The sequence below is a fragment of the Heteronotia binoei genome, chromosome 4, assembly GCF_032191835.1.
Source record: "Heteronotia binoei isolate CCM8104 ecotype False Entrance Well chromosome 4, APGP_CSIRO_Hbin_v1, whole genome shotgun sequence".
Taxonomy (NCBI): domain Eukaryota; kingdom Metazoa; phylum Chordata; class Lepidosauria; order Squamata; family Gekkonidae; genus Heteronotia; species Heteronotia binoei.
Window position 1 is genome coordinate 2,340,491 of NC_083226.1, and position 17,733 is coordinate 2,358,223.

The following is a 17,733-nucleotide window of genomic DNA, read 5'->3' on the forward strand; positions in this document are numbered from 1 at the left end:
TGCAACACGTAGTGTGTGTGTGACCACAGGAATTGAGAAGGGAGTATTGCTTGGGAGATACTTTGGGGTGGATGGTGGGATTTGTTGGCCATGTTTGTTTGCACCCCAGTACCCCACTGTGTTTCAGATAATAGAACATATGAACATAAGAGAAGCCGTGTTGGATCAGGCCAATGGCCCATCCAGTCCAACACTGTGTCACACAGTGGCCAAAAAAGCCTGGCACCATCAGGAGGTCCACCAGTGAGACTAGAAGCCCTTCCACTGTTGCCCCCCCAAGCACCAAGAATACAGAGCATCAATGTCCCAGACATAAGAGAAGCCATGTTGGATCAGGCCAATGGCCCATCCAGTCCAACACTCTGTGTCACACAGTGGCAAAAAAAGCCAGGCACCATCAGGAGGTCCACCATTGGGGCTAGAAGCCATTCCACTATTTCCCACCCTACCAAGCACCAAGAATACAGAGCATTACTGCCCGAGACAGAGAATTCCATCTCTACCCTGTAGCTAATAGCCACTGATGGACCTCTGCTCCAGGTGTTCATCCAATCCCCTCTTGAAGCCGTCAACGCATGTAGCTGCCACCACCTTGGATGCCTTCAAAGGGGGTGCTGACGATTATGAACTACATTGTTGGTATTTTGGGTCTCAACACTGAGTTCTTTCTTTCCGTGACTTGGACAGCAGCAGCTGAGGAGGGGTGGGCCTGGATTTATTTAAATTTATTTAAAATGGTTCTTCCCTGACTCTCTGAATAAATATCTCTAAGGTGACGTAAAGCACACTACAAATAAAAATGGTAAACATTGCAAATCACTAAACCAGAAAAAATAAAAATGAACAAATAAAACTGAGCTTTTAGAAAAAAAGCCAGAGATAAGAATGTTGAGATACAAGAAAGAAAACCATGACTTATATCTTAACAGCATTTCTGCTGCTGGAAGACTGACAGAAGAATAGGGAAGCCTCCCTTTCTGCTGCAGAGAGTCCTCTCAGCCCCACCCACCTCACAGGGTGTCTGTTGCGGAGGAAGAAAATATAGGAGATTGTAAGCTTCTCTGCGGCTCTGATTCAGAGAGAAGTGCGGGGTATAAATCTTCAATTCTTCTTCGAATCATAGGATCATAGAGTTGAAAGGTACCTCTAACGTCATCTAGTCCAACTCCCTGCACAATGCAGGAAACTCACAAACACTTCCCCCTAAATTCACAGGAGCTTCATTGCTGTTAGATGGCCATCTAGCCTCTGTTTTAAAAACCTCCAAGGAAGGAGAGCCCACCACCTCCCGAGGAGGAAGCCTGTTCCATTGAGAAATCGCTCTAACGGTCAGGAAGTTCTTCCTGATGTTGAGCCAGAAACTCTTTTGATTTAATTTCAACCCATTGGTTCTGGTCCTACCTTCTGGGGCCCCACCATCCTCTATATCAGGGGTGGCCAACGGTAGCTCTCCAGATGTTTTTTGCCTACAACTCCCATTAGCCCCAGTCATTGACCATGTAGGCAAAAAACATCTGGAGAGCTACCGTTGGACACTCCTGCTCTATATGAAGAACTTGAAGATGGTGATCATATCACCTCTCAGCCGTCTCCTCTCCAGGCTAAACATCCCCAGCTCCTTCAACCTTTCCTCATAGGACTTGCTCTCCAGACCCCTCACCATCTTCGTCGCCCTCCTCTGGACCCATTCCAGCTTGTCTATATCCTTCTTAAAATGTGGTGCCCAAAACTGAACACAAGACTCCACCGTACTTTAATCTTCTCCTTTTCTAGATTTCTTAAAGGTTCTTTTCCAGGATAATAATCTGAAGTGATTCATTCATTCACGATGACCTGTGCTGCACTTCTGCTGGCAGATTTTCCAGTTTTTGTTGTGCTTCAGTTGGAGCCCACATTTTGTAATTCTGTCTTAAACTTCTATCATTTTTGAAGATGTTACATTACTGCAGGCAAGTCTATGGCAGTTCTTGGAAGATTTGAAGATCCTTTGATCAAGCAGATTGATTTAATTAATCCCAATTGTAGAAAGATGTGATCCAAGATCTGTAAATGTTTTTCGGCAAATGTTCTTCTTAATGAATCCTGTTTTCATAACTTATTTTAAGGGCGTGAATAGATAAAAGCTGTAGCTTCAGTTAGCATTTATTATTATTAATAGTAAACACCTGGATCCAACTGTACCAGATGGAAAGGCACTAATGAAATTTCATGTGGTTGATATATAATTTGGGTAATGACAAAATTCGATGTTTTCTGTATGCATTTCCCCCTCCCTCAACAGTCCCTTACCATGCTGTTCTGTCTCAGAGGACATACAATAGTGAACAACCTAAATAATGGAAAGATAAACTTAATTCCTGCATTAATACATCTATTAATAGATCAGTAATTTCCTGTTTTCATGAATTCAAAAGCATAAGAGTATTCATTTTTCACTATGCACTAAAACAAATATGTGAAATCAGTGGTAATTTTTACAATATAAAGGAAAAAATTAATAGTTGAGCAAGGGATTTTCTATTATCAACTGTCATGTTCTTAAATGTATAAACTTATTCCTAGTGCTGAAAAATATGAGAACAAATTTTTGTCTTCCATGGCTAGGTAAACTGCCTCTTTTGGTTCCAGTTCCAGTTCCAATTCCAATAACCTTTAATGGCATAACAATAGGAAAGGAATGAGCATACAATTTGTTCATATGTCATGATAAAAACAATATAGATACATCGAATTGTAACACCAATTGATAATTAATAATAATAGGGATAAAAAGGACCTCTTTTGGTAGTGTTCTCTCCAGCAAGTTCACAAGATTTTTTTCACTGCTACTTTTATAACTAACAAAGTGAAATAAATATCCTTTCCTTTAATGTGATCTTTAGCATACTCTCTACCTACTAGAAAATTCCAGAATTTTATGCCTATTCATACTATGAGAATATGAGGCCTCCCGTGTCAGCACTGTCACTTGTGCTATAAAATGGAATAATATCTGCCATCTTTATGGGATAACATCTTGTCATGATGTGAGACGGCCAGGCTGGGCTATATGTGATGATATGGACAATTTTTCTGAGTGTTGTTGAGCTGTCTGTTTATAAAATGTTTTTATTGTATTTTATTGTTTTATCATATGTTGTACTCTCCCCTGAGCCCTACGGGGAATGGGCGGAATAGAAATATACTAAAATAAAATAAAATAAAATAAATAATACTCTCAGGAACACAACCCTTTTATCTCTCAGATCAGCCATCTTGTTTTCTGTCCATAACTGGATTTGCCACTGATGGTGGATTGAGAACCAAAAGTGTGTTGTGACTCTTGCAGATGTATCTGGAGGGAGGGAGAAGAACAGGATAATCTGGGATGTTTAATGGCAATTGTTGCTCATGTGTGTGTATGTATGTACGGCTATGTATTTATCCAGAGCAAACATACAAAATAAAATACAATCTGTTTGGTGATTTGAGGTTCCTGTGTAGTAGCAAGGATAATAACACACCATTACTTGCAAGCGGTTTTTAGAAGTATGTAAATTGAGAACTACTGACTGAACCAGCGGTCATGGTTTGAACACCCTGGGTTGTATTCCACAGAGGATTTCTGCAAGGGGGCAACTTCCCACTTTGGTGGCAGAACTCAGACTCCCCCTACATGTTGTTTTGAGAGGCACCTACTGTCCCCCAAGAGCAGCATTTCAAGGGGGCCTTTCAGGCTACAGGGATAGGAGAGGGACAGGGAAGTTGTGGTCCAGGGATGGGAATCCTTGGGAATCCAGCTTGGTTGAATATAGAGAAAATGGTCTCCAAGCACCTGGCGCTCTTTTTGATTGTTGCCAATACATTGCACTGTATCCAAAGAGCTATAAGAAGAGACTTTGGGGTAGTAGATTTCTTGGAGTTTGCAGCATCAGAAAGATTAACAGCTATGTTGTGCATAAGCTGAAACTTCCATGCAGAGTAAAAGCGACAGGATGTGTTGTCATCAGGCCTTGAGGCAGGATGTGTTGTCATCAGGCCTTGAGGCAGCTTCTTATTGGCCTTCAATTGTTATTTTGAGAGCCAGCTTGGTTATGAGTCGTGGACTCTTAATATGGAGAAATGGAAGGTTTGATTCCCCAGCTCCTCCTCCACATGAAGGGGTCAGTCACGGTTCTCTTAGTAGGCTTCCCAACCCCCCCGCCCTGGTGGGGGACCCCCGAAATTGCATCCTCCTCCCCCGCTCTCAAAAAATCTGGGGGCGGGGGGGGAGAGAACATACCTTTAGGCATCATGTTGTAGAACTTCTGATCCGTTTTAAATGTGTCCCTTTAAGGCTGCACAGGAAACAGGAAGGGCTTCATGGGAAAGTAACAGTTTCCATGGAGAATGGCCCCTCCCTTTCTTTTCCTGTGCTGCCTTGCTTTCGTTTTCCCAGCAAGCACATTCTGCTGGAAGAAGACCAAGTACGGTAAGTATTTGTGTGTGTGTGAGAGAGGGAGGAGGGATTCCCTGGTATGGAGGCCCTCCCCCCCTTTAGAAAGCGTGGGGGGGGAGGGAAATGTCTACTAGGCACTCTATTATTCCCTATGGAGAACGATTCCCATAGAGAATAATAGGGAATTGATCCGTGGGTATTGGGGGCTCTGGGGGGGCTATTTTTTGAGGTAGAGGCACCAGATTTTTAGTATAGCATCTAGTGCCTCTCCCCAAAATACCCCCCAAGTTTCAAAACGATTGGACCAGAGGGTCCAATTCTATGAGCCCCAAAAGAAGGTGCCCCTATCCTTAATTATTTCCTATGGAAGAAGGGCATTTAAAAAGGCGTGCTATCCCTTTATATGTGATGGCCAGAACTCCCTTGGAGTTCAATTATGCTTGTCACATCCTTGTTCCTGGCTCCACCCCCAAAGTCTCCTGGCTCCACCCCCAAAGTCTCCTGGCTCCACTCCCAAAGTCCCCAGATTTTTCTTTAATTGGACTTGGCAACCCTATCTCTTAGAGTTCTCTCAGCGCCACCTAACTCACAGCGTGTCTGTTGTGGGGAGAGAAAGGGAAGACAATTGTATGCTACTCTTGAGACTTCTGAGATTTGATTGGCTGTGTAGATTTTTTAGAAGAAGAATTGCAGATTTATACCCCGCCCTTCTCTCTGAATCAGAGACTCAGAGCAGCTTACAATCTCCTTTATATTCTCCCCCCACAACAGACACCCTGTGAGGTGGATGAGGCTGAGAGAGCTCTCCTAGAAGCTGCCCTTTCAAGGACAGCTCTGCAAGAGCTGTGGCTGACCCAAGGCCATTTCAGCAGGTGCAAGTGGAGGAATGGGGAATCAAACCCGGTTCTCCCAGAGAAGAGTCCGCACACTTAACCACTACACCAAACTGGCTCTTAAAATGCTTGTTTGGCAGCACCTACCACTACAGCACAAAGACCTACAATGAGTTAGTGAAATTAGGCTGTGGGAATTATTTTGTGACTGGCTTTACCTCCAGCATCCATTTTGTGAGAGCCATTTTGTTGCTGCACCAACCAGGCTGTGTTAGAATTCCTGATGTGTCCGCAGGGTCAAAATGGTTGGGGACCACGATCTAATCTCATCACTCTCAGAGAAACCTGGAAATGTAACGAATAAAGCAAGAAGCAATAGCTATTAGTTGATAAAACTATCTTGCAGCTATCTGCTACTCAAATGCAGTTAATCCCCAATTTCCCAAAGTGAAGAAGTGGCTAGGAATTAAATAAAACCTCAAACAGAAAATTACTGCAATTTGATGTTAATGGCATTACAAATATAAGTGCGTTTTTGAATTTTACATATGCTACATACAACTAAATACATCTTGTGTAGAGTGTTTCTCAAAACAGCAACTCCTCTTAGACATATTTATTACTGAAAACTAGAATTACCTCAAACTAGTCCTGTATTTTCCAAAACCACCTCATCCAAACAAATAGCAACTAAATGAGAAGTCGTAATTCCAAACAGGTTCTATGTTATGAGGACCAAATGTTAACATATGAAAGAGACAATTTGCCTATGCATTTTTGAAGGTCCGTAGCTTTGAAATACTTTACCACAAACGTTAGAGGTTGAAAAAATGCACTTAAATGTCAGTTTGATGGACGCCAAAAGAACATTTTCCACATATGTTTACATTTAAACATTATTGGAACAAGATGGAAAAAGTAACATTGATACAAAAGTATGGTTAAAACATTAACTCTTAAGGATAGTGATTTAAAGACTTTTTTTCCTTTTTGGTAAAGTCAGCCAGCTTTGTCCATGTGTTTTTTGAAAGGCCCTAAAATTAAAAACCTGACTTTTATTTGCAATTACCTAAAAGCCCTCCCCCTCGTGAACTTTATCTGTGAAGATCACTTTGAAATATTGCTTAACGCTGCATAAAATTTATTATAGAAATTTGACACTAAACAAAATCCTAGAAAGCTAACCTCTGCAAACAGAATATGTGTTAAAAGTATGTGTATAAATTGGGGGGGGGGGAGGGTAAATATATTTAACTTTCAAGTATTTATTTCATTTGACTTTAAAGTAAAGATCAGCTGTCCAAACTCAAATATAATTGTGTTATAGTAACTATTTCACAGCTTGTGTGCTTAATTTTATAAGATGAGAGCCCCCTTAGCCTGCAATTGTTATTTTGTTCTTTATTTGAAAAACAGTTGTATTTAGAGAGTTTTGGTTTTGCACCTCTGTGCAGTTGGTGTGTAAGAAGAAGATATTGGATTTATATCCCGCCCTCCACTCCGAATCTCAGAGTCTCAGAGCAGCTCACAATCTCCTTTCCCTTCCTCCCCCACAACAGACACCCTGTGAGGTGGGTGAGGCGAGAGGACTCTCACAGCAGCTGCCCTTTCAAGGACAACCTCTGCCAGAGCTATGGCTAACCCAAGGCCATTCCAGCAGCTGCAAGTGGAGGAGTGGGGGATCAAACCTGGTTCTCCCAGATAAGAGTCTGCACACTTAACAACTACACCAAACTGGCTCTCCAAGAGGGTGACCTAGAATTTTAGCTGCTCTTGGTACATAGACTTCAGCCTCCCCCGTGGTCTTGAAGACAGCTCTGATAGGTGAGACAGGCTCAAGCTTTTTAACAGAGACTTGTGAGCGATCACGTTCAGACAGTACGCTCTGAAAGCAGCTAGTGTGGAAGTGTTGGAATACTGTGAATAGTGAAATCTGTTTGGACCTTGGCTAAGACTAGCGTTATGCCCACCGTGGGATGCCGGCAGCAGCAGTCCCCAGCAGCAGTCCTCTTGCAATGTTTAGGAGCTTTTACCATAGGATGCAGTGGCACCATTTTGTACATTTGTCATTCCCACAAGCACAACATCTATTCCTGCTATAATGCTCATTATCTGGGTTACCATAAACAGCTTGCTGAGGTAATACTTCTACGGTCTTTGTCAAGTCTTTCTTTTAGAGCATGTTCTTTCTTGGTTCTTTTTTAAAAAAAAGTATTTCATATTCTTTCTAAGTGTTCTAGTAGCTTCTGAGTTTTAAGTACTACATGGGTGTCTTTGAGTTATAAGTAAGGGTGCACATTCAACATAAATCTAGCTCAGTAGTACAGAATAGCGGCTGTTAGGCTAAAATGGCGGCAGCCCTTTAAACCTAACAGCTGATGGGCAGACTTCTTGGGCTGCCTGATTTAGCCATTTCACAGACTGGTTTCACTCGCTCTCGCTTCCAAGTGTGTGTTTGGGGGGAGCAAAACAGATCACTGAAAGGACTTGCAGCCATTTCAGCCTAACAGTGGACGGGTGCACCCCCCCTCCCCCCCGGTTAGGCTAAAATAGCTGCAAGCTGAGCAAAATGGAAGCGTTAAATAGCTGCCAGCCACTTAAACCTAAGAAAACCTGTTAAGCTGTCAGGTATAAATGACTGAGCAAAACCAATAATAAGACCATGCAACTTACAAATGGCATACAAGTATATTATTATGTAGGACTACAAGACGATATAACAGTATAATCACAATCCATGAATGATGAAAAGCAATTCCAGTACAACATGATGTTCGATAGATGCAGATACCAAACTGAAATAGAGAGTTCTTCCCACCTTTCTTCCGCAGGTGCCAGTGGGACTTCTCTAAAATAAGAGACATGCTTCTGTATAGGAGAAAAGGATCGCTGAACCTAACATGGGATTCAAATATAAGCAGTTTTGTGTCTTCTTCAAGAGCTCCATCTTTTCTTATTAGTATCTCAGACAAATTTTATTCTAATGGAATGCAGTAGCCTCCAACAACACCACACAGAGCATAAGTGTGCTTATTGTTTCTGCTCTGTTTAGAGACTGTGGTGCCTTGTGTTTTGTTGGCTTAGGTATAAATGACTGGCAGCAATTTCACAGGCTGGTTTCACTCCCCACTGCCAGCAGAAAGGAGGGAAGGAAGATCGGAGATCTCAGAGGAAAGATAGGTCTTCCCACAGGCTCATCGGGGCTCTGCTGGGCTGCCTGGCTTCAAACAGACAACCCAGCAGAGCCCACAAAACAGCTGATCCTGCAGGAGGGAAGGCAGTTCAAGCTGCCTGCTGTCCCTTGCCTTCCCAAGGCAGCTGGAGCCATGTGATGCCTGGGGAAACCAAGGGGAGACACGAACCCTCCTTGAACCTCCCATGGAAGTTCGGGGACAGTTCATCAGAGGCATATCTCACGAACTAGTGGTTCGCGAAACACAGACTGACCCAGTTTCGTGCACAGACTGTGGTTCATGTTTTGGTTTGTACGCATCCCTAGTCAATATATCTTTTCTCAATCAACATATACTAATAGTACAACTACTTTCATGGGGAAGGTCCGTGGAATTTTTTTCATATTAAAAAGGGAGGAATTGGTAAAGGTTGGATTAGGTTGGTTGGAAAAATACAATATGATTTGTCTGATCTCCAGAAGTTTCATGATTTGGTATTAAATCACAGTCAGAAAGGAATGGAAACATGATGTGATGATGAAATCTAATTGTATCTGATTTATATCAGAGTTTGAGATCATCTCTAATTTTTTTCCAAGGAATCTGCTGGAGAAAAAACATATGCTTACTTTTCATCTTTCTTGATAGGGAAACAGTGCATAGAAATTCTTTTTAAGCAAACGATATTGGAATGAACTTCAGAGATAAGGAATATTCAGGGCTGGAATTCTAGCAGAAGCTCCTTTGCATATTAGGCCACACACCCTGTTGCAGTCAGTCCTAGAGGATTACAAGACTCTTTTTTCTAAGCTCTTGGACAATTGGCTACATCGGGGGGTTTGGCCTGATATGCAAAAGAGCTCCTGCTAGAATTCCACCCCTGGGAATATTGTATATGTTTCTTCACAGGAATAATTTAAGAGGCACTACAATCAGTTTATCATTTTAATGCATTTTAATCTCTATATAAAGCCCTTAGGACAAGTCATTTGTAGTTTAGGAATTGGTTGCCATCAGTTTGCTGATGATACTCATCTTTATCAGGGGCTAGTTAGACGGAGTGAGGAGAGAGCGATTAGATACCAGCCTTGATAGTGGTCTTTATAGCAGCTGCTGCCAGCGAGGAATGGCCGGCTCAGGGATTCCAGTGCTCCTGGGGAGGGGGAGGTATGGCGGTGGGAGCAGATATTATAAGGGAGGAGGACAGAGACAAGTTGGTGCCCGGCCCCCCTCCAATCTGCGGCCCATCCCAAGGGTGACAGGTAGTAGGGCCAGGTGTAACCCGCCTCTGTCATTGGTGTTATGCAACGCCAGGTCCATTAATAATAAGACCTCAATTCTCCGAGAGTTTATGCTCGAGCAGAATATGGACCTGGCTTGCGTGACTGAGACCTGGATCCGGGAGGGTGATACAGTAGCCCTCTCGCAAACTGCTCCCCCAGGTTACTCAGTCTTCCACCAATCGCGGACTAGCGGGCGGGGGGGAGGAGTGGCATTATTTGCACGGGAGGCTTACTCCTTCAGGGCGCTCCCGGCCCCAAAGATTGAGGGCATTGAATGTGCCGGTCTGGCGTGGGGGGATGGAGAGGGGTTGGCGATTTGGCTGGTGTACCGTACGCCTAACGCACCAGCCAACGCCTTACTGTCCCTGCTCGAGGCGGCGACAGGCTGGGCGTTGGAGCACCCAAGGCTGATAATCCTGGGTGACTTCAACGTCCATGCTGACGACCCGTCCTCCAGCCAGGCGGCGGACCTAGTGTCTTCCATGGCGACACTGGGACTCTCTCAATTTGTTGCAACCCCCACCCACCAGGCCGGACACATGTTAGACCTGATCTTCGCGGCTGGGATTGTAGTGAGCGACATAACCGCAGAGGTAGTGCCATGGTCGGATCACTTCACCCTCAAGGCCCGTGTAGATATGCCTCCCCAAACCTGTTTAGGCGAGGAGCCGATTATGGCTCGCCCGCGGAGCCAAATGGACCCGGAACGGTTCCAGATGGCTCTGCGGGACCCCTGGCCCTCTGGCGACTCCCTGGATGGCCTGATTGAGACCTGGAATAGCCGGCTCTCTAGGGCCATCGAGGAGATCGCACCTCGGCGCCCTCTGCGGCCTCAGACTAAGCTGGCTCCGTGGTATACCCCGGAATTACGCCAGCTGAAACAAGGCCTTAGACGGCTAGAGAGGCAATGGCGGCGTACTCGTGATGAGGCGACTAGAACATCTTATAGGAAGTTTATGAAGTCCTATGAGATGGCAATCAAGGCCGCAAAGAAAACATACTTTGCGGCTAAGATTGCATCTGCAAATTCGCGCCCAGCCCAATTATTTAGAATAATTCGGAACCTGACTACACTGCCTCAAGGCAACTCAAAAGCTAAGGAATTGGAGATTGGCTGTGAGACTTTTGCGAAATTTTTTGCAGATAAGGTCCAATCGCTCCGCCATGACTGCCCTGCCAATTTGGAGGCAGTAAGTGAAATCGAAGCCCAATGCGTGTCTTCTGATTTAACTCTGGATTGCTTCGACCCGCTCAGCTTGGAGGAGGTCGACAGAATTCTTGGCACTGCACGATCCACGACTTGTGACCTGGACCCATGCCCCTCCTGGCTAATTAAGGCCTGCCAGGAGGAATTAAGACATCCTATACGGGATATTATAAATCGATCCCTTTCAGAGGGTGTTTTCCCAACACCCCTGAAAGAGGCATTGGTCCGCCCTCTCTTGAAAAAACCATCATCAGACCCGGCCAAATTGGCACACTACTGGCCGGTCTCAAATTTGCCCTTTTTGGGCAAAATTATTGAGAGGGCTGTGGCGGTGCAGTTACAGGAATTTCTGGAGGACGCTTCCATCTTAGACCCATGCCAGTCCGGCTTCCGCCCGGGCCATGGGACGGAAACAGTCCTGGTCGCCCTCATGGATGACCTCCGACGACAACTGGATTGAGGCGGCTCGGCGGTACTGCTGTTGCTAGACCTATCGGCTGCGTTCAATATGGTCGACCATCGGCTGCTGACCCGCCGCCTCGCCGACGCAGGAATTCGGGGGCTAGCCTTACAGTGGCTCTCCTCCTTTCTTGACGGTCGGGGACAAAGGGTGGCAATTGGGGGGGAGCTGTCTCAGAAGCACCCACTTCATTGTGGTGTGCCTCAGGGAGCAGTTCTCTCCCCGATGTTGTTTAACATCTTTATGCGCCCTCTTGCCCAGATTGCACGGAGGTATGGGCTGGGTTGTCATCAATACGCAGATGACACCCAGCTCTATCTATTGATGGACGGCCGGGCTGGTGATGTCCCTATAAATTTGGCCGGGCATTACAAGCCGTGGCTGACTGGCTCAGGCTGAGCGGGCTGAAGTTGAATCCGGCGAAGACTGAGGTCCTTTGCGTGGGCCGCGGCGGACCGGGAGGGGAGATTACCCTACCGGCTTTCGACGGTGCGCCACTGGTACCAGTGCTCAAAGTCAAGAGCCTGGGAGTGCTACTGGAATCCTCTCTATCAATGGAGGCCCAGATAGCCGCCACTGCTAGATCCGCCTTCTTCCATCTCAAGAGGGCGAGGCAGTTGGCTCCCTTCTTGGAGCGCAGCGACCTAGCAACTGTGATCCACGCAACGGTCACTTCGAGACTTGACTACTGCAATGCCCTCTACATGGGGCTGCCCTTATACCGAACACAGAGACACCAGGTAGTCCAGAACGCGGCGGCCAGGCTGCTGGAGGGACTACCACGGTGGGAACCTGCGCGGCCTGGGCTGCGGGATCTGCATTGGCTGCCGGTTGTGTACCGTGTTCGCTATAAAGTGCTGGTTATCACCTTTAAAGCCCTATATGGCCGAGGACCTGCCTACCTAAGGGACCGCCTCTCCCCATATATGCCCCAGAGAGCACTGAGATCGAGCTCTCAGAACTTACTAACAATCCCTGGGCCAAGAGATGCTAGGTTGAAGGCTACTAGGGAGCAGGCCTTCTCAGTGATGGCCCCTCGTTGGTGGAACCACCTTCCAGAGATGGTGCGAGCCCTGCGGGACCTGAACCAATTCCGCAGGGCTTGCAAAACATTTCTTTTCCAGCTTGCCTTCGAGATAGAACCTGATTAATATGACATGTGGATATCTAGCCATCTTGTGGATATTATGATTACAGTATTTTAGCACCCATTTTATATTTTATCTATTTTAAATAATTTATTATGCAATTGATATATTTAAAATTGTCTACATTGTTTTACATGAATCATGGGATCTCCATGTCTGTTAGCCGCCCTGAGCCCGCCTCGGCGGGGGATGGCGGGATATAAAAATAAAGTTGTTGTTGTTGTTGTTGTTGTTGTTGTTATTATTATTTATATATCCTTAGAATCTTTTTTGAGCAGGAATGCAGTTCTGGCTGGTTTGGTGTCAGGGGGTGTGGCCTAGTATACAAATGAGTTCCTGCTGGGCTTTTTCTTCAAAAAAAGCCCCTGTATATCCTAATCCAGATATCTAGGTGATGTGGTAGAGGTTCTGAATCATTGCTTGGCTAAAATTGTTAACTGGCTAAAAGTCAACAAATTGAAACTAAATCCTGAAAAGATGGAGGTTATGTTGGCTGGGAAGGCAGAGGCCTTGAAGAACACTGAACCAAAACTCCACCTTTTCCTGTGATGTCACTTCCAGGGCACTCCCCCAAACCTGCCTCTTCTTCTGAAGTAACTTCATTTTCAGAAAAATTCCTCTGAAACTCATACTGAGCCAAAATGGGGGTGGAAAGTGGGCGGTCCTCTCTTTCCACTCCCACACCTGCATGCACCTATCTGTTTGTGTGTTCTTCTCCAGCTTGCAAGCACTCCTAATTGCCTGCACCACCTACCCACCCCTTTCTCAACAGCACTGGCCAGTGTATGCAGTTCAGAGTGCTGCTGCCATTCCCATCAGACATGACAGCACTGTGTATCACCCACACTGGGCCCTGGCAGCTGCTCTACCTCAAAATATGCTGAAACATTTAGTAGGCCCTTCCTTCAGCTGCTACTACTGGAACCCTGACTCAAGAAAATCCTTTGACAGCTATTTTTCATACTTTTCCTTGACTGAAACACTGTGAAAGGTAGCAGAGAATTGTACTGCAATTAATTAATTAATTTCAAGTTATATGAAGTTCATACAAGCTTTTCTGCAGTTATTCCCAAAAAGGATATTTTTGGGATAACTTGCAGCTTTTTACTGACTGTGTTTCCCATGCCTTTAAAAGCAACCTGTTTTGCAGATATTTAGCCGGTGAACTTCTTTCATCCTTTTTAATATCTACAGGAGGAGTTTAATTTTGGTGTCAGACAGCTGTTAAAAGCAGGACCAGTAAAATGGTGCCAAGTTCATAGTACCATCACTTCCAGTGCTGTTGAGATATACAGCAGTAATCTCCAATAATCTCTTCTGCACCACACCTCTCACTCTCACGCACTCACACAGAAATCTCATAGAAAGGCCAGCTGGCTACCACTGGGGGTGCCAACTTTTCATTGGCAGAGCTCCTATGTCTGCAACAACAGTATGATGAACAGAAAAGTTTCATCCAGTAAAAATGAAAAGAAAGAAAGAGAAAGGGAAAGAATGAAATGGAAGGAAAGGAAAAGAAAGACATGGAAAAAAAGAACATAAGAGGAGCTATATTGGATCAAGCCAGTGGACTATCCAGTCCAAAATTCTCTCACACAATGCTCAAAAAGCACCAGAATGTCCACCAGTGGGGCCAGGGCACTAGAAGCCCTCCCAATGTTGTTTCCCCCCTCCCAGCAACAAGAATACAGACAGAGCATCACTTGCAGGGAAAGAAAGGAAGGAAGGAAGGAAGGAAAGAAGGAAGGAAGGAAGGAAGGAAGGAAGGAAGGAAGGAAGGAAGGAAGGAAGGAAGGAAGGAAGGAAGGAAGGAAGGAAGGAAGGAAGGAAGGAAGGAAGGAAGGGGAGGGGGAAAGAAAAAAAAGCCTTTCTCACCATCAGATGACCCCAGCCAGCAACAATTTTGCCCAGGGGTCGTTTAGTAAAAAAAATAGCTACTGTAATGCCCATTCCCCGCCCCTCTCGGCTGAAAAAAACACACACGCCCTTCTTTGCCGCCCAGGCCTCCTGGGGAAATCTCCCCAAAAGAGCATACTGCAAGGGACATGAAAGCTCATACGCTGAAGAACACTTCATGGGTCTAAAGTGCCAGTGGACGCCAGCTTTTCTCTAAAACACTGGGAGGAGGGAGAAGGAAGGAGAGGCAGCCCAGCTCCTCTCTGCACAACACAGAGATGGGGGAAGGAAGGAAACCAAACAGAGCTTAGACTTTGCAGCCTGTGTCAGTCTTCAAGGCTAGCTTTTCTTTGCACAACAGAGAGACGGGGGAAGGAAGCCAAACGGAGTGCAGGTTTTGCAGCCTGTGTCAGTCTTCAAGGCTAGCTTTTATCTGCACAACAGAGAGATGGGGGAAGGAAGGAAGCAGAGCAGAAGTCATTCTTTGCTGGGGGTGGGGCTAGCTTTATTTTTTCTTGTGACCCGGTAGTAAGGCTTCCGTGGCCCGCTACCGGGTCACAACCCTGCAAATGGGAAACACTGCTGTATATGTCAGCCCTTCAAGTACTTGAAGATGGTGATCATATCACCTGTCAGCCGCCTCCTCTCCAGGCTAAACATCCCCAGCTCCTTCAACCTTTCCTCATAGGACTTGGTCTCCAGACCCCTCACCATCTTCGTCGCCCTCCTCTGGACCCGTTCCAGCTTGTCTATATCCTCCTTAAAATGTGGTGCCCAAAACTGAATACAATACTCCAGGTGAGGTCTTACCAGAGCAGAGTAAAGCGATACCATCACATCACATGATCTAGACACTATACTTCTGTTGATACAGCCTAAAATTGCATTTGACTTTTTAGCCACCGCATCACACTGTTGACTCATGTTCAGCGTATTATCCACTAAGACCCCGAGATCCTTTTCACACATGCTACTGCAAAGACAAGTCTCCTCCATCCTATAACCATGCATTGGATTTTTCCTACTCAAATGCAGAACTTTACATGTGGAGTTCAGCTGACCCTTGGTGACTGTTTTAAAAGTCTTGGGGTCATCCTGGATCCATCTCTATTACTGGAGAAGCAAGTTCATGCAGCTGCAAAACAGGCTTTCTACCAGCTCAACCTAGCCTTGTAAAATGGCCCCAACCTTAACACACCTGACCTGGTCACCTGGATCCACACCACACGAGACTGGACTGCTGTAATGCACAATATATCGGTCTCTGCTCATGGCAGCAGGGGGTTCTGCAAGGGCCAACTTGCAAATGGGCAAAATCGACAGCTGCCTGTACAATCGCTTTCTCTGTTGTGGCTCTCGCCTTGTGGAATGGCCCGTCTGAAGAGGTTAGGAAAGCTCCCCACTTGCCTTTGCAAAACTTTGTACTACCTGTGCAGAAAAGCCTCCAGGGGGCTTTTCTGCACAGGTAGTACAAAGCAGTACAAAATGGTTTTTCAAACTTAGATAAATTTTGGGGATTTGTGGTCTTTATCGCTGTACATAGAGTATTGTAAGTAGGATCCCATTGTGTAATTTCTGTACTGCTTAGTGGATCATGATGATGATGATGATATTAGATTTATATCTTGCCCTATACTCTGAATCTCAGAGTCTCAGAGCTGTCACAGTCTCCTCTACCTCCCCCCTCCCGCAACAGACACCCTGTGAGGTAGGTGGGGCTGAGAGAGATCTGACAAAAACTGCCCTTTCTAGGACAGCTCTGTGAGAGCCATGGCTAACCCAAGGCCATTCCAGCAGGTGAAAGTGGAGGAGTGGGGAATCAAACCTGGTTCTCCCCTTGCACTTAACCACTACACCAAACTGGCCCTCTCTTAATACTTCTGCTATGCCTGTGTTCTTTCTGGTGCTTCCAGTCTTCTAATATCCTATAGTAGTAGTTATTGACTATCCCATCCTGCTGATTGTACTGCCTTGCTCTGCCTTGAGTCCATGTAAGAAAGACAGGCTGTAAATCACATAAAAAAATCAAATCAAATCATTGGGCTAGGGTGAGGGTGAGGGGTTGAGTGACCCGTGTTCTCGAAAGAGGGATAAAACTGTAATACAAGTACTGTCTCAGGCTGTTCTTTCTCAGTTCAGCCCATTATGTGTATGTGTGTGTCTGTGTGTACACACACACACACACACACAGAAAATGCGCGATGCTTCACAATTTCTCTTTCATGAAAATCAACCTGTATTCCTGAATTTCTTGTTCAACTATTATGGCATCTGTTTCTAACTGGAATGCTCACATCTGTGTAGTGTGACAAATTACAAAATATAACTGCTTTTTCTCCTCTTCTCCCTTCCCCTGTGACTTTTTACAGATTTGAAGAACTTGTGAAAAAATTCAAAGTAGAATATCATGCTGGTGGATCTACTCAGAATTCCGTCAAAGTGGCTCAGGTTGGTTGGTTGGTTTGTTAAAATGAATGGAGAAGGTATAGTTAATGGTTTCATGACCTCCCCCCCTTAGAAATTACTAATCTTGTGACACTGGAGTGTTGGTCACAGCAGAGTGTGATGTGTTCTACTGTTAGTGCAAAGGAGTGAGCACTCATTGCTGCTGAAATCTTGACCCGAAGCAGGTGTGGAAGGAGGGAGAGCCACAAAGCCTATCCACAGAACAAGGTGGGTGGTTGAGTGACACCTGTGTCTGTATAGATGAATATTATTGTCTGCCTTGCAGCCCAGCAACTGGAGACTTTAATGGCCATAGTAGTTTGTGGCTAATCTGTTAGAAGGCTAAAAGAAGCCTTCGTTGGACCTGAGAACCTCATATGTGCTTGATAAACCCATATATGCTAACAGGAGGTAGTGGTGGAAGGCAGTTCAGCACTGAGACAGGACTGGGACAGGGAACAAGAAGTGAATCAAGTAAATCAGATCTAGCCAAAGTAGAGCCACTGGCATTAACCTATTGTAAGGCAAGGGAGCACCATGCAGTTCATGGCAACCACAAAGCAAGAGTCAAGTTGCACCTTTAAGATCAATGAAGTTTTATTCAGAATGTAAGCTTTTGTGTGCTAGAAGCACACTTCATCATCGTGTGCTTCTAGCCTACAGAAGTGTACATTTTGAGTAAAACTTTGTTGATTCTTGGCTTTGTTCTACTGCTTCAGACCAACACGGCTGCCTACCTGGATCTATCTTCATGGGGCCCAGTTATACCTGGAGTTCCCAATGTAGTGCCTGTGGGTGCCAGAGTGCCTGCCGACACCTTTCCTGGTGCCCACCAAGTGTTCTTAGAAAGTGGGTGGGGCTTCTAATTGGC

General features: G+C 45.3%; 1 protein-coding gene across 2 annotated transcripts in view; it reads left to right on the plus strand.

Moving 5' to 3' along the window:
* The window catches only part of ADK (adenosine kinase), a 478,171-nt gene that overhangs the window by 105,517 nt on the left and 354,921 nt on the right, over positions 1-17,733 (plus strand). For both annotated transcript variants that reach the window (XM_060236706.1, XM_060236707.1), the window contains exon 4: positions 16,787-16,865. In XM_060236706.1, coding sequence (XP_060092689.1) covers positions 16,787-16,865 — 79 coding nt within the window. The remainder of the gene's footprint in view (positions 1-16,786; positions 16,866-17,733) is intronic.